Source organism: Cibotium barometz, chromosome 52, assembly GCF_041138505.1.
Source record: "Cibotium barometz isolate CiBa-2024 chromosome 52, ASM4113850v1, whole genome shotgun sequence".
Classification (NCBI taxonomy): Eukaryota; Viridiplantae; Streptophyta; class Polypodiopsida; order Cyatheales; family Cibotiaceae; genus Cibotium; species Cibotium barometz.
The window spans coordinates 13,330,925-13,355,471 of NC_141097.1; the positions used below are offsets into that span (position 1 = coordinate 13,330,925).

Genomic DNA, 24,547 nt, shown 5'->3' on the forward strand with positions numbered 1-24,547 from the left:
TTTGTGTTTTCAAATGCTTTTACATAAATTAAACATTTTTCTTTCTCTTTCTTTTTTCCCTTTTTTTTCTTTTTTCTTTTTTTTTAAGAAAATGCAATAGTAGTTAGTACACACCAAAGCCATTCATTGCCAGTTTGAACCTCTCATTCACAATCCAAGGCTGCTTAATATTATATTAGTGGCCATCCAATCTATAGGTTATCCATAGATTATGGTTTGTTTATCCCGGGACTAAGCAAACAATGCAGGGTTTTGATCCATCCGATGTTCCTTATGAGTTCCTGTGTCCCATCTCCCTAGATCTCATGCTGGATCCTGTTACTCTTCAGACTGGACATACCTATGACAGAAAGAGCATACAGAAATGGCTGGATGCAGGCCACAGGACTTGCCCAATCACAATGCAACAGCTCTTTGATCTCTCATTAACTCCTAATCACATGCTTAGGCGCTTAATTAGAGAGTGGTCAGAGCAAAGCAGGCTTAAACAGCAAGAGCAAGACGAAGAAGTACTACAAGGGCTTGTGAACGCCTTTCAAGTATCTACTACTTTTGAGATCAGTGCTGCTAAATTAGGAGAGATCAGAGGGATCATTTCCAGCCAAAGCGAGTTGATTAAGAGAAGATTTATGGTGCAATATGATCAAGCAGGGGGGTGGTGTGCCGTATTAGTGTCCATGTTAAAGAAGGCTGATGTTAAGAAGAGATTAGTTTGGAGATAATATCTATTTTGGCGCAATTAAGACTGGATGTAAGAGCAAAGGAGGAGTTAGGGGATGCGATGACTGTATGCTGGAGGCTGCTTGATTTTCTTCACCATGGCGAGGAGGCAAGGAGGAATGCAGCAAAGCTTTTGGCTTCAATAGTGGGTGCACGCTGTGGGTTAATGAGATTTGAGTCTAGGGTTGAGTCTGGGGTGAAGTGTTTGCTACAAGAGAGATCTACAATGGGTGAAGGGTTGATTTTACTGAAGGAAATGGTGATCAACGTCTCTTCTGACAACAATAAGGATTATATGGAGAGATGGGTCATCGACAAAGGCTTTGTTTCTACTATGGTGGAGCTTCTACCCAGTTAGACACACAGCTTTGTGAGATCGCATTAGAGATTATGTACAAGATGTGCTCCTCTGCTGATCACGGTGCACTAGTACAAGGCCCCCGCAGTACTACTGAGACTCTGATCATAACCACACCCACCACCGTCTCTAATCTCACTGCAGCTCTGATGAAAGACTCGGACAAGTGCATATTATATGCAGTGTTGATATTGCTAGCCATCTTCAAGCACGGCTATACTGAACAGAAGCTGCTGCTGTACGATAATTATGATCGTAATCGTGCACATAACCCTGGTGATCATGCAGGTGTAGTAATTCTGATGGGGGGCGCCCACCAATATCCTCTCCGTCGTGCGATCCCTTGCCTGCCCGCAAGATTGCTTCTTGTCTTGCAGAGCAACTCTAGCTCCGCAGTGAAGAAGCATTGCGCTGAGCTCTTGAAGCTTCTAGCTGCCCCAGCTAATTGGCTAACCTCACTGTAACTTACGACACCACAGCCACTATAACTTATACTTAAGCCCGTGTGTAATTGCTTCCTGATGAATTACATCAAGCCTCTGTTTTGCCTTTTCTTCAATAATCATGAATATATATTGGAATTTGATCAAGAGACAAGCTTCATCCTAGAGCTTGCCCAACCTTTAAAACGTCAATGGAAGACTGAAACGATCCTCCTTAATATCACATCTATAGTAGCATAAAATGTAACGTCACCAATATTCTTTACAAGGGGCACTTTTTCCTACTGGGTATTTCTCCCCAGACAGACATTTGTGTACATTACTGAAGCAATTGGGTATGGGTATGGGCCTAGGCACATGGACCTTGGGTCCTTTGAGCATAGTTTGGGGGCATGGGTATATATAAGTGACCTTGGTTTACACATTTTATCTTCTTTTTACCATCATTTGATATGATAGTAAACATCTTGTCTTCTTAGAACTTATGCCTAAGCTTCCATGGCTGATTCATGGCAATCTTACCATGTTTTAGGTGCTAATCCCTAGGATGACTGGGACATCTGTGTACTCCATACAATGAGTGCAATCCCTAGGTCCCTTCATTGCATTGGTATCATAGCCATGGATCTCTTCATTGCATTAGTATGAGAGTTCTTGGCTTAGATCTTGATGTTTTGATTAGTGATTAGTGCTTAATCTCTTTTTGGATTAATCTTTTTATATAGTTTTTTATGTTGTTTTGAGTAGATTAGCAATGGGATTAATAGTAATTGTTTTCGAGTATACGCTAATCACAGATCTTAAAAACCCTTATTCCAGCACAGATTTGAGAGAATCTTGATTTGGTTGATTTTTGAATTAAGGTTTTAGCCATTTTTAGCGTGATTCTCTTGGAACTTTCTTGCCAAATCCTTTTGATTAGTGCTTCCTTTCATCAAATCTATTCAAAAATCGTAGTGTCCTTCTATATTTGCCTAGTTCTAGGGAATCTCGATAGTTTCAGTGGAGGATATAGAACATTGCTACGTAGATTTTGGTGCAATGCTTATCAAGAATTGGTATAGATTGAAGGTCCTATGCAAATTTCAGTGCAAGTTACAGTCCTATTATAGATTTGAGCAATTTAGTGTGCAGTTTCGATTTCAGTACTGCAGTTCTATACAAAGATTACTATGTAGAACCAAATTTCAAGAATCTTAACGCAGAATTGTAAAGTTTATAGGATTAAGTTTAGAAATTAACAAATCTTACTGCAAATAGCTCGAATGTAAACATTAACTAAAGAGACAAGGTTGTCTCAATGTTTGACACAACCTAACGTCGATGAGCTCACATTAACATGGATATCATAAACCTCTCGACCTCATGGTCCCTCAAGCTCTCATCTCTTGCCAACCTTAGGATCCTAGAAATTCACCTGATGGAGCTTTTCGTGAGCTCACGATGCCCAAGCTGTCAACCTCCCACACTCATAGTAGCTCAAGATAGCTTTGTGATCTCACATCGACCACTCAAGCCATAGACTACTCATCTTGCAAAAATCTCAATATAGAGGAACCACTAAGTGCCACAAAACTCATAACAGCTTTCTTGTAGAAGTCAATGACCTCATAATCCACCTTATTAAGGTCAACTCACACTTTATGACTTCACGGGTAAGCCTTGAGCTCATGCACCTCCTAGCCAACTCCATCACCTCTAGTTGTCTACTCTATGTCATGGCCATCTTGTTTTTTAACCTTCTAGGCATGATCTCCCATGGAGCTGTCTTTGACCTCCTCACAACCTCCAAGTGGCTAATTGACCTCCTGGTCACCTCAAGTGACCTCTCAAATTTTTGTGTGAGCTCTCATGTACCTCACGGCCTCCCGATATTCCTTCCATCTCCGGGTCTCTCACCCTCACACACTTAGTGCCACCTCTGGATCATCATCTCCTAGATTTAACTAACAAATTTTGAGTTGGCACTTCACGTATTGATTCTTAATCTAGAATAAGCTAGGTGTTGAACCTTAACTTAGAATAAGCCATATTAATAGATTAGGTGGAATATCTGATTAAAACACACAGCTTTGCGAGATTGCATTAGAGATTATGTACAAGATGTGCTCTGTTGATCACGGCGCACTAGGTACAAGGCCCTCGCAGTACCGTCTCTAATCTCACTGCAGTTCTGACGAAAGCCTCGGACAAGTGCATATTACATGCAATATTAATATTGCTAGTCATGTTCAAGAACGGCGATCATGATCGTAATCGTGCACATAACCCTAGTGATCATGTTGCTAATTATCGTAGATGTAGTACCTGTAGGAATTAAGACGCAAAGTCTTAATGATTTACACACACTTACGGTGTGATGCCAATCGGCACAACCGTTATCAACCGTCATGCACAACCGTTATCAACCGTCATGGGCACATCTATGTAATCGAGCAATCATCAATGAATATACAATAGATTCTACTCGTATGCGCACAACTCTGTGTTTTCTACATGGTATCAAAGGCCAGCTGGGGCCCAAACCAGCCACGCTTTTGCCACAGGCATGGCCTGTTGATTCTCCTCAATGAAGGAGCAAATGCAGATAACGCAGTCCTGCAGAGAGGCAACCTCCCGCCCATAGAAAGAGGAGAAAAACAAGGCGAGATCCCGGCCAGAGGAGCATTAATAGGTGCAGGACACCAGCCCTCAAATAGTGGAAGAAATGGGCAAGAAGACCCAGAAATAGGCTCACTCCAGCCCCAAATGGGAGAAAAGCAGGGCGTGCAGTCCCTGATCATCCACAAGGATGGAGAAGAAGGCACTCTCCGGCCAAAAGTAGGAGAAGAACCCCTGCCAAAAAATGGCAAAGACGGGCTTGAAGACCCCCACAAACCCACAAAAGGAGATACATGCAGAGGAGACCTCCAAAAACTCATAGAAGGGAAACCACGAAACGAATCCAAGCCACACCATGGCAATCCTGGTAAACAATTTCAATTTTCATCCATGCTTTTTGAATATACTAATGATGTCGAAGGAGTGCACGCCTTCCCCCTCATAATCCTGTTGCAGAAGATGAAAAGGCCCTATTGGAAGGTGAAAAGAAAGACTTCCCTACATTTGTGTCTTACCATCGGCACTCAGTTTCATCCTGGGGAGAAATTCCACAAAAGCCTTGATTTGGAGCAATTCCAAAAAGCAAAAGAACCAGTGACCATCGCATGCAGCAAAGGACACCAAACCCAAGGATATGATTCGCATGAAGAACATCTTGGCAGAGAACGAGATGGAGATTCTGAAGACAGCATCAACAAAATTGAAGATGTTACAGGTGATGAGCAGGCGGCATGCAGAGCTGACAAAGGGATCCATTATCGTGAAGCAGACTCAGATGAATATCAAAGCATCAAAGCCATGCATCTTGACAACGATAATTTTGTGGTGGCGGATTCAGTTGTGGACAACATCAGCTATCACACTCAATCTTCAGGAGACAATCAATTTGCAAAGGATGTAATCATGCAGATGCTAAAGTTGATGCTATCGTTGCTGCAGATAGGGAGCATGATCTTGCATATTGCAGATGATTGTTCATATGCAAAGAATGTTGCTCAACCAAAGTTGGCTAAATTTGACTCTGGGAAACATAACTCTGTCCATTTCTTTCGCTTGAGGGGGAGAAAGTGGATTCAAGCTCTAGAATTGAAAATATTGGACGATACCGGAGTCATCATAAGAAAACTAAACACAAAATTGATTATGCTGCTAATAATCCATGCTCAACTGGATCCTGGATAGATTTGCATTGCATATTTGTATATACATTATAGCATATAGAATAACTTTGCGAAGCATCACAAAAGGGGATGCATCTCTTATTTTTCTTTGCACAATAACAGTCAAGCATCCTCACTCTATTACTCATAAGACTTTTCGTCTTAAGGGGGAGTGTAGGAATTAAGACGCAAAGTCTTAATGATTTACACACACTTACGGTGTGATGCCAATCGGCACAACCGTTATCAACCGTCATGCACAACCGTTATCAACCGTCATGGGCACATCTATGTAATCGAGCAATCATCAATGAATATACAACAGATTCTACTCGTATGCGCACAACTCTGTGTTTTCTACAGTACCGACCATGCAGGCCGTGTAGTAGTTCTGATGGGGGGCACCCGACAATATCCTCTCAATTGTGGGATTCCGTGCTTCTTGTCTTGCAGACCAACTCGATAGCTCTGCAGTGAAGAACCATTGCGTTGAACTATTGTTTTAGAGAAAGTTGTTAAATTTCTTTATTTGTTTTTATAAAACTTCTCAACGAATGGAAGAATACATGTTTTCTTGATTTTCACATGTAGGTCCGGGTCATCAGGATGGTGAAGCACACATCAATGTTCCATGGAGTGAGATTACACCTTACTAACCATGAATAAATTAGAACAGATGACTACTAGCTAGCATAGTTTTGGGTTACAGTTCTATTATAGATTTGAGCAATTTAGTGTGCAGTTTCGATTTCAGTGTTGCAGTTCTATATAAAGGTTACTATGTAGAAACAAATTTCAAGAATCTTGATGCAGAATTGTAAAGTTTATATGATTAAGTTTAGAAATAAACAAATCTTACTGCAAATAGCTCGAATGTAATCATTAACTAAAGAGACAAGGCTCTCCTGCCAACCTGAGGATCCTAGAAATTCACCTCATGGAGCTCATGCACCTCCTAGTCAACACCATCACCTCTAGTTGGCTACTCTATGTCATGGCCATCTTGTTTTTTAACCTTCTAGGCATGATCTCCCATGGAGCTGTCTTTGACCTCCTCAAACAGCCTCCAAGTGGCTAATTGACCTCCTGGTCACCTCAAGTGACCTCTCAATTTTTTGTGTGAGCTCTCATGTACCTCACGGCCTCCCGATATTCCTTCAATCTCCCGGTCTCTCACCCTCACACACTTGGTGCCACCTCAGGATCATCATCTCCTAGATTTAACTAACAAATTTTGAGTTGGCACTTCACGTATTGATTCTTAATCTAGAATAAGCTAGGTGTTGAACCTTAACTTAGAATAAGCCATATTAATAGATTAGGTGGAATATCTGATTCGACGTGTAAGTTCATGGGAAAGATTTGGTAGCTGTGAAACCGAATCATATCTGAAAAGGTAGTTAGAAGTTAGATTAGGATATATGGAGGCGGTTCCTAATGTTCAGAGTACTCACGTTTTCACTTATTTTTTTGTTCTAGTTTGTCTTTCTCATCAATGCAAGATGATGCAGTCTGTTAATTATGTAAATTCCAAAGCGAGTTGATTAACAGAAGAATTATGGTGCACTATGATCAAGCGGGGTGGTGTGCATTATTAGTGTCCATGTTAAAAAAGCCTGATGTTAAAGAGGAGGTTAGTTTGGAGATAATCTCTATTTTGGCGCAATTAAGGCAGGATTTAACAGCTAAGGAGGAGTTAGGGAGGCGATGACTAAAACACACAGCTTCGCGAGATTGCATTAGAGATTATGTACAAGATGTGCTCTGCTGATCACGGCGCACTAGGTACAAGGCCCCCGCAGTACCGTCTCTAATCTCACTGCAGTTCTGATGAAAGCCTCGGACAAGTGCATATTACAGACCAACTCGATAGCTCTGCAGTGAAGAAGCATTGCGCTGAGCTGTTGTTTTAGAGAAAGTTGTTAAATCTTTTTATTTGTTTTTATAAGACTTCTCAACGAATGGAAGAATACATGTTTGCTTGATTTTCACATGTAGGTCCGGGTCGTCAGGATGGTGAAGCACACATCAATTTTCCATGGAGTGGGATTACACCTTACTAACCATGAATAAATTAGAACAGATGACTACTAGCTAGCATAGTTTTGGGTTTTCCATTTTATCTTTTGATAGGTTACAGGTCACCTTATGGATTCACTAATTAACATGGAAATTAGGCATGAGATGTTGCATGACATTGACTTCTAATTCTATTGCTAATTGTACTCCATAGGGCTTTTAAAAATTATTGAGCCATGATTAGTGAGGTTGAAAATGTACACAAACATTCATTTGGAGAGTCCTTCCAAACTTTGAAGGTCTAGGTTGATGGTGGGATCCCTTACATGTGTTTGCATGAGTGTTGTGTAGAAAATGATAAAAGGATGATATGATCATCCTTCAAGGGAGAAAAAAAAAGTTGCTTTGAAATTTGATAATGAAGGGCCAAGGCTATACTTTCAGAGCCCCAAGTTGGTATTAAGATTCTAGAATGTGTAAATGTAGAAAATGCAATCTAGAGTTAAACAATGTTAGTTTGAATAAGAAAAAGGTGAGGAAGATTTACCAAGTTTTTAAAAAACCTTTACCAACCATTTATTATTATCAGTGATGTAATATTACTCCAAGCAGGCAAAGAACGATGTTTTGGGGTATTTATTTACAACATTTGAAAGAACATGTAAGAAAAAAAAATGTGTGGGTTTTGTCTACTTAACATGTGGGTTTTGTCTACTTAATATTATTTCAAACCGGGTAAAAAACAACTTTTTGGGGTGTAGAACATGTACTACATCATTAGAAATGGGTTTTTCCTACTTAACATAAAAAATAAAAATGAACATCATTCTCGCCCACCTTATGTATAGCCTATTTGTGTTTTCAAATGCTTTTACATAACTTAAACATTTATTTTTCCCTTTTTTCTTTGTGTGTTTTTAAAAAAATCTTAACTTGAAAGTAGAAAGTACACACTTGTAAAATCTTTTCAAATGTAGGACCATTGTATGCGAACCTCTCATTCATAATTTCATTGCCATTTTGACTTGCCACATCATTCAAAATTCAAATACCTACCCAACCTTCTTTTGAAAGTTTCTCTTACATGCACTTGTCGATTTGGATGATGGCTTTAGATTAAGGTATATGGCTTTTAATGAAAGACATAAAAGATTGGATGAATTGGCCCAGTACTTTGCATTTGTATGCTTACGCAAGGCTGCTTAATTAATGGCCACCCATTAGTTTATCCATAGACACGCCTTGCCCAATCACAATGCAACATCTCTTTGATCTCTCGTTAACTCCTAATCACATGCTTAGGTGCTTAATTAGAGAGTGGTCAGAGCAAGGCAAGCTTAAATAGCAAGAGCAAGATGAAGAAGTACTATAAGGGCCGAGCATGATTGCTTCTTGTCTTGCAAAGCAACTCTAGCTCAGTAGTGAAGAAGCATTGTGCTGAGCTTTTGAAGCTTCTAGATGTCCCTTGGCCAACTTCACTGTAACTTACGAAACCTTGGATGATATAAGTTTGATTTTGATCCAAGGGCTCATTAACATTTTTTAAATCAAGATCTCTACAACCCTCCTTTTTTAAATCAAACTCTCTCAACATTTTTTAAATCCAACTCTCTACAACCCTCCTTTTTCCTTTTTTCCTTTTTTCCTTTATAGGGCATTGTTTTTGGTACAAAAATGGAGGTTCCATATTTTTTTACAAATTTCTTCCTAGGAAATTAGCCTAGCCTCATTTTATTTTTGTGGTCTAGTTTATGCCATAAGAAAGAAGATGCATGAGATAACATGTGAAAAATCATTATAAATGGTTTATAAGAATTATTCAAAGATAGCTACTTTACATGATGTGAAGAATTCACACTTTTATGTTCTAGTTACAACTTGTGTATGTGTTCCCCTTGGAGTTTACACATACTTCTAGATGTGGTAAAGTGATCCAGTTGTTGGGTTATACTATGTGTAAACCCTTATTATTAGACTCTTATTAGATATGTAAAGTTTCATTATTAATCCAATGAGTTATCATTTGTGCGCAAGGGAAAATGGATTCTATGCATAAAGGTGAGATGATAAACTGTAACTAGGGTTTTTAAAAAAGAATGTTATCATGGTATAACTATACATACGTTAGCGAATGCATTTTGTATATGAACTTGAAAGTATAGAAACATTGGGAAGGTCTTTCAATTTTCTATCAAATGTGTTGACATATAGTGGAACCTTGTCAACTTTATCTCCATAACTAACTCAAAAGCAGTAATTTTGAGAATTTTTTAAGAGTAATTTATCTAAAATTTTGATATGAAACAATTCACCTATGAGTCACATCATTGATAAGAGATACTAGTGCTTTATCAACGTTACTTTATCAGTGATAAGACATATTAGTGCTTTATCAACGTTGTTTTATCAACGTATGGAGCATTGAGGTTTAAAGTTTTAGAGATCAACGTTACTTTATCAGTGTGATAAGACATATTAGTGCTTTATCAATGTTGTTTTATCAACGTATGGAGCATTGAGGTTTAAAGTTTTAGAGATTAATATTATTAATTTTTTTATTTGTTTTTATAAGACTTCTCAATGAATGAAAGAATGCATGTTTTCTTGATTTTCACATGTAGGTCCGGGTCATCAAGTTGGTGAAGCACACATCAGTTTTCCATGGAGTGAGAATACACCTTACTAACCATGAATAAATTGCAATAGATAGCTAGTATAGGTTTGGGTTTCCCATTTTATCTTTTGATAGGTTACAGGTCACCTTATGGATTCACTAATTAACATGGACATTAGGCATGAGATGTTGCATAACATTGACGTCTAATTTTATTGCTAATTGTACTCCATAAGCCTTTTAGAAAATTTTGAGCCATGATTAGTGAGGTTGAAAATGTACACAAACTTTCACTTGGAAAGTGCTTCCAAAATTTGAAGGTCTAGGTTGATGGTGGGATCCCATACATGTGTTTGCATGAGTGTTGTATAGAAAATTATAAAAGGATGCCATGACCATCCTTCAAGGGACGAAAAAAAAGTTGTGTTGAAATTTGATAATGAAGGGCCAAGGCTATACTTTCAGAGCCCCAAGTTGAAATTTGATAATGAAGGGCCAAAGCTATACTTTCAAAGCTCCAAGTTGGTGTTAAGATTCTACAATGTGTAAATGTTGAAAATACATTCGAGAGTTAAACAATGTTAGTTTGAATAATAAAAAAGTGGACCAAGTTTTTAAAAACCCTTAAGAAAACCTTTACCAACCATTTATTATTATCGGTGATGTAATATTATTCCAAGCAAAAAACGATGTTTTGGGGTGTTTGAAAGAACACGTACTCCATCATGAGAAAAAAAACAGGTGGGTTTTGTCTACTTAACATGTGGCTTTTGTGTACTTAATATTATTCCAAATAGGTAAAAAACAACATTTTGGGGTATGTGCTCCATCATGCGAAATGGGTTTTTCCTACTTAACATAAAAAGTATTTATTTTTCTCTTTTTTCTTTTTATGTTTTTTAAAATCTTGACTTGAAAGTAGAAAGTACACACTTGTAAAAGCTTTTCAAATGTACAACCATTGTACGTGAACCTCTCATTCATAATTTCATTGCCATTTTGACTTGCCACATCATTCAAAATTCAAATACCTGCCCAACCTTCTTTTGAAAGATTCTCTTACATGCACGTGTCGATTTGGATGATGGCTCCAGATTAAGGTATATGGCTTTTAATAAAAGCCATATAAGATTGGCTGAATTGGCCCAGTACTTTGCATATTGGATGCTTAGATTCACAACCCAATGTTGCTTAATTAATAGCCACCCATTAGTTTATCCATAGATTATGGTAGGTTTATCCTCAGATTAAGAAAAGAATGAAAGGTACTAATCCATCCGATGTTCCTTATGATTTCCTCCTTTGATCTCATGCTAGATCCTGTTACTATTCATACTGGACATACCTACACTACAAGACATTGCTGCCATACACGCGTTCCATACCCGCGATAAGTTACGGGCGCGTGTATGGTTGCGCATGTATTTGAATAGTATCGGGCGCGTGTATATTGGCATCTAAATTCGCGTGTATTAAACTTTAAGTAACGCGTCTACCAGTGCATGTATAAGTGCGTGTATATACATGCAATTATACACGCATCAATACACGCTTTATTTAGAAAAACTAAATTCTTTTACAAAATTAAAAACTATTTTCTTTAAACCATCTCATAGTACATTATAGTATATATCATTACATAATCCCACTACATGCATTTACAACAATGAAAGATATTCAAAAAGAAATCATGAGATAATTAAAAGACAACATATACAATAGAAATGTCATCAATTTAGAACTATACAGTGATGGATTGGTTAGGGTTCGATCTCATCTTCAATAAGATCCATCCTTGCCAAACGATCAACATCAATATCCATTTGATCAATTTGTAAGGCTACGATTAAATTTATTCCACCACTATCGATATTCTGTCCATTGATAATGGTATCGATGTCCTGATTATCCTCATCAGCATCACCATCATCCTCAATGGTAGGGTCATTCTCATGATCATGAGAAATGGCATGCTCATCCTCATTATCATGATCATCTCTTATTTCTTGATCATCGATCACAACATCTTCATTGGCATGTTCGACATCATCTTCATTGCGGCTTGTTACATCCTCCATATGCTCCATATCAGTGAATGTATTATACATCACTTTGGAACGTGGTGCAATAGGGATGTCATTCCACCATTTAATGTCATGCACCATTGGCAGATAGATAACCTACTCAAATACACATACTACAGTAATTAATTAGCATATCAAAAGTCAAGGGGTACGCGAGCTTAGATATATATGTACATGAAACACATTAGTAAAAAAATGTATACCTGCTCACATTGTTGTGGCAATACGAGCCTATCTTTCTTTGTTTGCTAAAACTTTGTAGAGTCAATAGTTACATAGCCACTTGCATGGTGTTTTATCGTTGCATTAGGCCCTTTTTCCACCACATTCATTTTCCATTTGACATCCAAATCATACACAAAGAAGCGACGAAAGTCAAGCCTAAATATGTCTTGGATTGTGCCACAATAATCATCCATTTTTCCATTAGCTCCCTCAAAGCTACTAATGACACCGCAATCTTGTGTATTCCTCTTTTCATCAATTCTTTGTGTTCGAAAATGCTTGCCTTCACACCATATAGCATTGAACATAGTGCATTGGACCAAAATAGAAGTAATATTTGTGTAAGCAATGTGAATAAATATTAAAAGCAAATCACTTACAACTAATGCAAAACATTAGTTCTATGTACCTTTAACATGCATCCTCGTGCATACTCCCATTCTTCCGCCGTGATATGCAACCCCTCGTCGCTCTCTGCTCTCTCCATTTCCTCATGCAACCAATCAACATGGATATCATTCGGAAGTGTTGCTAGATGCTTAATGTACGCCTTACGAGAGCCATGTTGCCTCTGAAAGAGAGCTCTTTCTGCTTGCCTTTTTATCTTTGCATCCTCATATCTTGTAACCCATCTGCTCATCACATGACTATTAAGGATGCAAGTGAAATTGAGATCATCAATCAATGTTCTGTCAATTACTTTACTTTGTCCTTTTCCTTGAGGCACAATAGAGGTTATCCTCAAGTCCTCTTCATTGCTCCATAGTCGTGGCAAAGAGCTGTCCACCTGACCAAGAAATTTTGAAATATATACAAGAGACTCTTGTATCAACCAACCCTCGGCCATGCTTCTTTCGGGCCTTGCACTTTGCCTCACAAAGTCTTTTAAGGTCTTCATGAAGCGCTCTAGGAAGAACATCCAACGTGCATGCACAGTGCCACATAAAGCAATTTCGTCCACTAAATGCACAATGAGATGTAGTTGACTTGTGAGAATGGTTCGCGGAAAAGTCTCCTCTACCAAACAAACCACCTCCACTGCCATAACACATGCATCATCCAACGTGGCTGGATCAATTGCTTTGGAACTAACATATCTGAAAAATAAATGAATAGTACGTTATATCTCATGCACGTTCATTTTGCAAGGTATAATGAAGGGTGATCTGACATGGGTTTTACATACCTCACAAGCTCGCCCATCTTATAAATACATTTTTTCAAACTCTTATTTGCACAATGGTCGATGCTAGTAGGTAGTATGAACTGCGCACATAAGAGCACATGTATATATGCTTCATGGCATTACAAAATTTAATTTCAATGTACAAGACTTGGAAAACACTTACTTGGAGCATCTTGTGCCAATCGTGGGACTTCAACCCATATAGTTGCTCAACGTCTCTTTTCTTAGTGGTGGTTGTAAAGGCTCTCTTCAATGATCTCATGCATCCAGTGGGAGTACGCAAAGTGGTGATGGCCTGCTTTACCTGCTTCTCCTCTTTTTTTGATATAATCCATGGTGGTGCAGGCGAAAGACGAACGTGCCCACCCTCCTCTCATGGCCAAGCTTGATGCATACGTCCTGCGACCCGCAAGTCCTCCCGTACGCTAACATTGTCTCATTTACCAATAACATGTTCCCAAATACCAGATCCCACATTCTTGAAGATGTGCATGAAGATGTGCATGGGATCAAGAAGATGGTTGATCTTCAGATGGGTCCAATATGGTAGCCAAAAAAAAATGGAGTACCTACACAAGGGATTGCTCTATGTGATCTTTAATCCAATTAGAGACTACACAAAACAAGATTGAAAAACATTACTATACCTGTTCATGCCATCTGGAGGAAGAATATTTGTAGACTCCCAAATATGCTTCCAATCTTTTGCACGAAGTGTTTATGGAGGAATGTTACTCTTACTAGCAACATATTTAGGATGATCTGACGAGAGAAATCGATGATGATTATCGAATATGGTCTTACACAAATCGTCAGCATACTCATGTACTAACGAAGGGCCATAATCAAGACATGCATGTTCACCCGATGTTTTCAAACCTGTTAAAATATAAATAAAAGTTAGAATAATAAAGTCAATAGTTATAATTAATATAGCCAATAGTATTAGAGTAGGGAGGTAATTAGAATTCTTACTAGAACAATCGTTGTATCCTGGAAAGTCATGCATTATCCACATCAACACTGCTTTTAAGTCTAAGTGTGTCGAGAGAGGAGAGAGGCCAACTAATGTCCACCACCGCAACACCTCTCCATAGTTCCTCCAACTCATCAATCAACGGTTCGAGATAAACATCCATATGCTTGACTTTATGTTTCCCTAGAATTAGAAGGGATAACATAAGATGTCCCTTCTTGATCGCCATTGATGTTGGAAGGTTGTAATTTACCAACACAACTGGCCACATGCTGTATGCGGTGCTTTTGAAACCAAATGGATTCACTCCATCCATACCTAGGCCAAGTCTCAAGTTTCTGGGCTCTGTTTTAAAGCTGGGCTACTCATCTTCAATATGCTTCCAAAGCAGGAGTGTCTGCGGGAATTCTCCATATGCCATCATCCGATCGATGTCAGGAATGCCATGACATGAGCTCTACTATGGATTTGCACTTGAACATGTGTTTGATGCGAGGAATTATAGGAAAGTGTCGCAAGACTTTACGAGGTACATCAAAACTCTTCACATCTGTTCTATACCTTGCTTCACCCACAAGTGGGACAATGTCGAGCCTCCTTATGCGTCCCATGAAAGAGAATGCAATCATTGATGCATGCATGTATGCGATCATAATCCAATCCTCCAAGAGATGTCACATAGCGCCTCGCTATGTCTCTTGAGGTGGGTAGTCTATTTCCCTTTGGAAGCATGTTTGATAATAGCCTGCATCCAATATCATCAATTAGTCCTAAACCCTAAACCCTAAACCACTAATTCAAATTTGCAAGTTAGAATGCTTACTTCAATAATGTGTCAAGACTTGCATTGCTCCATCCGTAAACTGTTTGTATATTGAGTAGTTCAAGTGAAGCATGTAAAATAGAGAATGTGCACCCTTCAAAAACCGGTGTCGATGAAGCCTTGTAAAGATGCTCTTGTTCCATATCATCGTCGTCCATACCTTTGGGATCATCCCTAAAAAGATACCGCACCATATCATCAAACACTTCCTCTTCCGCAACTTCGTGGGGTGCAGGGCTATTGTCATCCCTTTCCCGCTCATCTCTGACAATAGATCCCGAAGCTCCAGCATCATCTCGTCGACGCTTTGTGTTCTCGCGCCGCGCGTAGGGCACCATGTTAGGGTGTGGTACTGCATCCTGCTTCAATTAAAGTATATATATTACAACTCCATTAATTTAATTTGGATACCATGAGTCATTTGAATACTATCAATTTACATCTACTCACCTCTAAACCTGTTTGATTTCATTCTCCATACATGGAGATGTGATTCAAGGTAATTCAATGCGCTCGTACAATGTATCCTTGACATCGATTACACATACACTTGATCCTTTGTCCCAACCACACATCGCGATTACGATGACGCATTGTCTCATCCTCACCAGAACTGCTTGAGGAGGTTGATGACATCCTATGTACAAAAGAGTAAACACAAAATCATAATCAGTTTTCAATTAAACTATAAAAAATGTGTGTATAAACGCGGCTATATCCTCAAAATCGCATGTATCAACGTGGCTACATCCTAAAAATCGAGTGTATCAACGTGGCTATATCCTCTTCTTTGCGTGTATAAACGCGGCTACATTCTAAAAATCGCGTGTATAAATGCGGCTAAATCCTAAAAATCGCGTGTATAAACGCGACTGATTTATTCTAAACGTAAAAATACATGCGCTTTTACACGCGACGACCTGTCCATATCTAAAAATAACCCACCTTCTCCAAATAAACATTTTCAAACTCAAGATTTGCTCTCTTTCGTCGCCACCTCTTCCAACAGAGCACTAAACCTAAGTGCAAGGAGCACACAAGGAGCACAAAAACGGGTGAAGGAAACCAGCCAAAAAGAAGACTCACTTTTTCAGAGGTGAGTCAGTTTGTCCTTTGTCATGTCTCTTTCTTTCCATTTGTTTATGCTATTGTCTCTTTCCTTTATGCGTTTGATTCCGTCCTTCTCCTTCTCTGGTTGCCATCTGGTGAACGATTGTGATAGTGGGCGACAGTGAGCTTTTTATAAGATGATTTGTCGGAGGTCGGTCGCTTTCAAAAAAAAATTTGCAAGCCGCATGTAGGAACGCGTGTATGTCTGCGTGTATGCTGTCTGCACAGTCTTTCACAGGCATATACACGCATTTTTTGACGGGTGTATACACGGGTTTTTTGACGGGTTTATACACACGACTGTGTTTCACCCCCATGCTTGCTATCCAGGTTCTTCAGAGAGATGATCCCATCTATATATGGCTTGCCTTCACAAAATCATATATGCTAGCTTGCATTTGTGCTTTGATGCAATCATGTATATACTTTTATTTTTGCAGATTCTTTATGGATCTAAGTTCTTCATCCGATCCATTTGCATATAGCAATTGGCTGATGGAGATGCTAAATCATTTTGGGTGCCATCCTGGTCCAGTTGAGCTTACAGAGTACATGTGTGCCCATCGCCCTCCTTCCATGCCTGGTATCTATACCCCGCCCGCAAGTATCCAAGTCACTCCACTGCCGTCTATGCCTACGAGTCCGACGAGATGGCATGCAGCTTCTCCTCTTCCATGCCCACCAAGGAGACATACCCCGTCCCAAACACACTCACGCACACCCTCCCAGGCACCGTCACGTCAGGGCTCACAGCCACCATCACGTACTCCCTCAGAGCCACCGTCACATCAGGGCTCACAACCACCGTCACCTAGACAATCCCCCAGTCTCGTGACTCCACCTGCAGCAGTAGGAAGAGTGGGAGTGGAGGATGCGGCGGGTGCTTTGGTGGGGGAGGTAGTAGGGCACACGGTGAGAGAGGAGATAGAGGGAGAAGAGTTAGAGGAGACAGTGAGGATGAGGAGGAGATGAGAGAGGTGGAGGGAGTGATCTGCTATGATGTGACGGATAGGGGCGGGATAGTGATGGATGCGAGGGGGAAAGAGGTAATGAAGTACATGCGTGGGGTAGTATCAAACTTGTATAGAAATTGTTTTATTAGATTTAAAGATCAAAATAGCCGATTAGTTGGGGAGGTGATAGATGCTGTACATAGTCGGTACCCCAATCCCCCACATGTGACATTCTCGGATGTATGGGGAAGGACGCGAATAAGGGATATCTTAAGTAATAAAAGATCTCACCTTAAGAAACTCGCGTACGATGATGGGCTAAATGTAGCTGCAAGTGGCTATCCTGCCGAGAAACCTGCCATTGTGCACAAACGCGAGTGGAAGGAGGCAAAGAAATGAGCAGAGGGTGGCGTGAAGAGCAGGCAGCATGTGGAGGCACGACAGATCCAGATGGAGACCATTGGATCTTTGCATTTCGGATCTGGCAACGTCGAGTCATGCAGGCCGCGTAGTAGTTCTGATGGGGGTTGCCCAACAATATCCTCTCAATTGTGGGATTCCTTGCTTCTTGTCTTGCAGACCAACTCGATAGCTCTGCAGTAAAGAAGCATTGCGTTGAGCTTTTGATCTCATGCTGGATCCTGTTACTCTTCATACTGGACATACCTATGACAGAAAGAGCATACAGAAATGGCTGGATGCGGGCCACAGGTCTTACGATAGTTATGATCATAATCGTGCTCACAACCCTAGTGATCATGATCCTAATCTTAGATGTAATACCGATTGACATCAGGTGTAGTAGTTCTGATAGGGAGAGCCCACCAATATCCTCTTAAATGTAGGATCCCTTGCCTGCCCGCAAGATTGCTCCTTGTCTTGCAGCGCAACTCAATAGCTCTGCAGTGAAGAAGCATTATTGTGAGCTCCTGCAGTGAAGCTTCTAGCCAACTTCACTATAACTTACGAAACCCCAGCCCCACTAGATATTTGGAATTCGATCAAGACCACTGGAAATGAAAGTTATTATAAAATAAGTGTATGTTTTCGTGCAATATGCTCTTCGTTTAGCTTTTGATTAGCTTCGGATTGAAGTTAATGATCTACTCCTCTGTGTAAGTTTGGTATTGTGAAGGAAAATAACTTGGCTATCCAAATAGTTACAAGTTAACACACACATATGAATACAAGCTAATACACAAACACATTTTTGAAAACCCTAATAGTCATTATGGTTTTTGAAACCCTAATAGTGTTACAATTTTCAAAACTCTAATAACCAAATTAGGCTTCTTTAAAACAAAATGCTTCACCGTGAAAGAAAGTGAACCACTCATTGACCGGAGTATGCACGATTTACGCACAAGAGGAGTCTACACCACCCTAGCTCTCATGTGGGATAGCAACATGTGGGATAGCTCTCATGTGGGATAGCAACACCAGAGCTAAGAAAGCTTAAAATCTTGATTATGATTAACAAAGAAATTAACCTATGATTAGAGTCCATAATTGGTATGTTTACCTTGTACAAGGCCTTCACACACTACCACCTATTAGTGTAGCCTCCCAAGCCTATGGACTTGGCCCCATTATTGTGAAAGCACATAGGAACTTTCTTACAAAACATCCCCATCGATAGGTTTCATCCTTGAAACCTTTCATCAAATAGACAATCCAAATGGGTAGGATATCCAATCATAAGTGCTTGGGTACCAATCACCCAAAAGTGAATGAATGAATGGGCATATCCAATCCAATTGTGAGAGCAACATCATAATTTGCACACCTATAAATGGACTCGAGTTGTTCTAAACATCATTTTCTCTCAAAACCGTCCCAAACTTGCTCTCCATGAAAGTACATTAAGTCAAAGTCTTCCCATGCTTTTTGTTTGTTGTAGTGTGGGTGGGTCTCTTAGCCCCTTGTTGGAAGCAATTTAGCTAAGATGGGGCTCATCACTAATGACTAGAACCCAAATACCCTCGGTTGTTAGAACATTCCTGACCATGAAACTCCATTAGCAGTAATTTGACCTATCCAATTTGTCTTCTTTTGCTAACAAGTCATTGTGTGACTATGGATGTAATGTATCGAGGGAAGGGAGATGCTAAAAAAGCTTAAAAATTGGTTCAAATGAAAGTTTGTCTTTGAAGAAGAATTGAAACCTCCATAACTTTATCAATAAACTGCAAAGTGAAACCTCAGTGAACTTTTTTTATAAAAGCTTGGTGAAGGGGATAATCAAGAAATGATCAAAAAAGTTTGTGTAGAAAAGCTTCAATTAATCTAACAAAGCTAGAGAACCTTCAAAAACTAGGTGCCAACACAAAATTTTTGAGTTAAATGTGAGCTCACGTGCAAGTGATTAGGAGATGATGGTGGGGAGGTGGCACTGAGTGTGGTGAAGGTGAGGGACCGAGAGATGGAAGGTAGATCAGGAGGCCATGAGGTCCATTGACGGGGACCGAGAGCTCACACATAAAATTGAGATGTCACTTGAGCTGACTGGGAGGTCAATTAGCCACTCGGAGACTGTGAGGACGTCAAAGAGAGCTCCATGGGAGATGATGCCTAGGAAGTTAAAAAAGAAGATGGCGGTGAGATGGAGTAGCACCCTAGAGGTGACGGAGTTGTCTCTAGGAGGTGCATGAGCTCAAGGCTTACCCGTGAGGTCATAAAGTGAGAGTTGACCTTAATAAGGTGGGTTGTGAGGTTATTGGCACTTCGTGGTTGCACTAGCACTTAGTGTCATGAGATTTTTTGCTTCGGTGGTGGACGTGAGTCACAGAGCTATCCTCAGCTGCTGTGAGTGTGGGAGGTTGATGGCCTGGGCATCATGCGCTCAGGAAGAGCTCCATGAGGTTAATTGCTGGGATCGTGAGGTTGGCAGGAGATGAGAGCTTGAGGGACCGTGAGGTCGGGAGTTCCGTGAGATCAATGTTGTGAGCTCATCGACGTGAGGTTGAGTGAGAGCTCCATAGGAGCGATGTGGGGAGGTCGAAAACTGGCGGGAGGTCAGCGCTTTGATGTCATTGTGCAAAACGGTGCCAACCATGAGATGTCAAGAGAGATGCTAGCTCCAAAAACGGCAGATGTTATCTACCACATGTCGAACATTGAGGCAACCTTTTCTCTTTAGTCAAGTAGCCATATTGTGTCGTGCGATGTGCTCCAGAAGCTCAACGGAATTCAAAGACAGACGTTCCGACAGATGGATATGGCCATTGGATGGTCGCTGTAGTAGATGATGTTGATGGCTCAAGTGACAGATTGCAGTGTTGAAACTGACGGAGTCGAACGCTTTCCTGTGACCGATGCCAACAATCGATAGGAAGATTGTCTATTGGACGGAGATAGTAAACTGCAAATGACGATGAAGTTGACACTCCAGTGGATGGAGAGTTACGGCCACCGTCCTCTCCCAAACTAGTTCTTTCGATGGAGATTTGCTCTCCAACCCCTTAAGCTAGGCTCAATCCTCCAATACCCTTGGTGGTACTTTCACCTCTAAAGAAACCGAGGTTGCTACCGCTGTCATAGTGAAGCTTTGTAGAACGCTTGAATGGTCGCCTTTTAGAACATGCTTTTAGAAGAGTTGTTGCCACTTGTGAATGAAGGTATGAAAGCTTCAAAGCATAGAAGCTATAGAGGCTGAACAAAAGAAACCCTAAAATCTACTATGATATAATATGTTGTTAGATCTGACACGATCAAAGAAAACACACACATGCAATGGGACAGAGGGATGGAGGTGTGTAGAATGGCTAGCTCAACATGAAAGAGAGGTGAAACTCTCAGCTAGTACAAAAGAGAAAGTACAAATGAGTAGCAACCTTGAACAAGGTGAAAGGTTGCTTCTATAGGTGTCCTTCCACATCTTGATGTCCCAGGAGAAAAAAAGTGCCCCCCCATTCGTGAAGGATATAGGTGGCCATTAGAGTTTTAAAGGTTGAGCAAGCTCTAGGATGATGAAGCTTGTCTTGATCAAATTCCAATATTCATGATTATGCAAGAAAAGACAAAAAGAGGTTTGATGTTCATGAGGAAGTAATTACACATGGGCTTAAGTAGTGGTTGTGGTCTCGTAAGTTACATTGTAGTTGGCCAAGGGGAAGCTAGAAGCTTCAAGAACTCATTTCACACTGGCTATTCGATATACCCACGCCTCAAATGGATGCTCAAGGGACCCAAGGTCCGTGTGCTTAAGCCCATACCCATACATGTGCATTTGCATATATAATTGCATCATTACATAGATGTCTAGATAGAGAGAAAAACCTAGTGGAAAAAAATGCCTTGGTGAACAGTATGGATGGCCTTACATATAGTGGTACTATGAATAGCTCTGATAATAAAGAGGACCATTTCATTCTTCCTTCTATGAGGAAGAAAATATATAGTGGTACTATGAATAGCTTTGATAATAAGGAGGATCATTTCCTTCTTCCTTCTTCCTTCGTCCTTCTTCTTTCTTCCTTACATATAGTGGTATTACATCTAAGATTAGCATCTAAGCTTTGCCATGGTGAAGAAAATCAAGCAGCCTCCATCATATAATCATTGCATCCCTTAACTCCTCCAGTCTTAATTTTGCCAAAATAGAGATTATCTCCAAACTTATTGCCTCTTAATCTGAAGAAATATTGTCCAAATCGACACGTGCAAAAGAAGGTTGGACAGGTATGTGATAACGTGGCAAGTCAAAATGGCAATGAAAAAACAAAGAAAAAAGGAAAATGTTTAATTTATGTAACAGCATTTGAAAACACAAAGAGCCTGAATATAAGGTGGGCGAGAAAAAAAAACCCACATGTTTTTTTTCCTCACGATGGAGTATATATTCTTTCAAAATGTTGTTTTTTACCTACTTGGAATAACATTACATCACTGATTAATGGGTTAGCAAAGCTTTTCTTAAGGGTTTTTTAAAACTTGGTAAATCTTGCTCCACCTTTTTTCTTATTCAAACTAACATTTTTTAACACTCGAATGTATTTTCGACATTTACACATTCTAGAAGTATGGCCTTGGCCCTTCATTATCAGATTTCAACACAACTTTTTTTCCTTCCTTGATGGATGGTCATATCATCATTTTATCCTTTTATCATTTTCTATACAACACATGTATTACTATCATCATTTTATCCTTTTTATCCCACCATCAACCTCCACCTTCGAACTCTCCCAGTGAAAGTTTGTGTACATTTTAAACCTCACTAATCATGGCTCAAAAAGTTTTAAAATCCCTACACTAGAGTACAGTGAGCAACCAAATTAGAAGCCAGTGTCATGCAACATTTCAGGCTAATTTCCTTATTAATTAGTGAATCCATGAGGTGACCTGTAACATATCAAAAGATAAAATAGGAAACCCAAAACTATGTTAGCTAGACTTAGGCATTTGTCAACTTATTCATGGTTAGTAAGGTGTAGTCCCACTCCGTGGAAAATTGATGTGTGCTTCACCATCTTGATGATGACCAACCTACATGTGAAAATCAAGAAAACATGCATTCTTCCATTCGTTGAGAAGTTTTAGGAATAAACAATTTTAACAACTTTCTCTAAAACTTTAAACCTCAATGCCCCATATGTTAATAAAGCAACATTGATGTATCTCTTATCACTGATGTGACATATAGGTGAAATGATTCGTATCAAAATTTTAGATAAATTACTCTTAAAACATGTTAAAAATTACTGCTTTGGAGTTAGTTATGGAGATAAAATTGACAAGGTTTCCCTTTATGTCAACACATATGATAGAAAATTGAAAGATCTTCTCAGAACACTATATTGGGAAATATGGGAATTTCCCATAAGTTTGGGACACGTGGTCAAATCTTTGGATTAATCATAACTTGAACACCGTTACTCCAAATTGAGCGCTCTATAGCTCACTAGATTCCATTTTCCAAGCGCTTTCCAACAATAGGTCACATGATATGGTTTTGAAAAACTTATAGGCATGTTATCCAGGTCCCACCTTTTTAGTATTCAAAAAATGGGAGTTGGGAAATTCTCAAACTCACGAATATAGTGTTCCAGTGTTTCTACACTTTCAAGTTCATATACAAAATGCATTCGATAACTTATGAATAGTCATACCATGATAATAGGATTTTTTAAAAACACTCGTTATAGTTTTATCAACTCTCCTTTATGCATTGAATCCATTTTTCCTTGCGCACCAATGATAACTCATTGGGTTAATAATGAAACTTTACATACCTAGTAATAAGGGTTTACATAGAGTATAATCCCACAAAGTGAAAACTGAATTAGTCACTTTATCACATCTAGAAGTATGTCGAAACTCTAAGGGGACACATACACGAGTTGTATATAGAACATGACGGTGCGAATTCTTTTCACATGTTACCATGTAAAGGAGCTATTTTTTAAGAGTTCCTATTAGCCATTTATTATGGATTTTCACATGTTATCTTATGCATCTTCTTTCTTATGACATAAACTAGACTACAAAAATATAATGAGGCTTGGTTAATTTCCTGGGAAGACATTTGCAAAAAAAAATCTCAATTTTTGTAGCAAAAACAAACGAAAAAAGAAAAAAGGAGGGTTGTAGAGAGCTTACAAAAATGTTTAGTCCTTGGGCCAAAATCCAACTTATATAATCCAAGGGCTCCTATTTTTCCTATAATTTTGAGTATTCGATGGTGTGATGAGTTGCATGACCTTATTTCTTATTGATCATGAAATAGTGACCTCCATTCCAAGACTTTTATTATACAACACATTACCCTAATTTGAATTTTATTTACATAAACGAATTTATCTCTTTTATTTAGGTAGTTTTTTAAAATTTTTAATCAACCAAAAACATGGTATCAGAGCTTGGTTTAAGCTCCCTATAGCTTAGCAGTCATGCGTCTATATACGCATTTTGTTAGGTTAGTTGCACTTATACGTGCATATTTCACAAATTTGACGCGTCTATACATGCGTGTTTTACAGATTATCCGCGTATATACATGCGACTTTTTGCAGATCTGACGCGTTTATATACACAAACAGAGAGCAAAAAAAAAAATCCAGAGAGTGCTATTTGGTACCAGAATGCTGTTCCAGCATTCGAGCACCCAATAACACTCTCTGGATTTTTTTTGGGTGCATTGGACCATCCACGAGGAAGATTAAGACAAGAACGACATGAATGTATACATTGTCAATACACGATTCAAGACAGACATGAATGCAATACTATCGATTCACGATTCAATATTACTATCAAAATTTTGTGTACACATAT

General features: G+C 39.4%; 1 protein-coding gene across 1 annotated transcript; it reads left to right on the forward strand.

Annotated features, from left to right (window-relative positions):
- Positions 1-242: 242 nt before the first annotated feature.
- On the forward strand, positions 243-1,078 carry LOC147608824 (U-box domain-containing protein 30-like). The gene is made up of 2 exons (XM_086788671.1): positions 243-655; positions 745-1,078. The coding sequence occupies exons 1-2, from the start codon at positions 243-245 to the stop codon at positions 1,076-1,078; spliced, it is 747 nt and encodes a 248-aa protein (XP_086644797.1).
- The last annotated feature ends 23,469 nt before the right edge of the window (positions 1,079-24,547 follow it).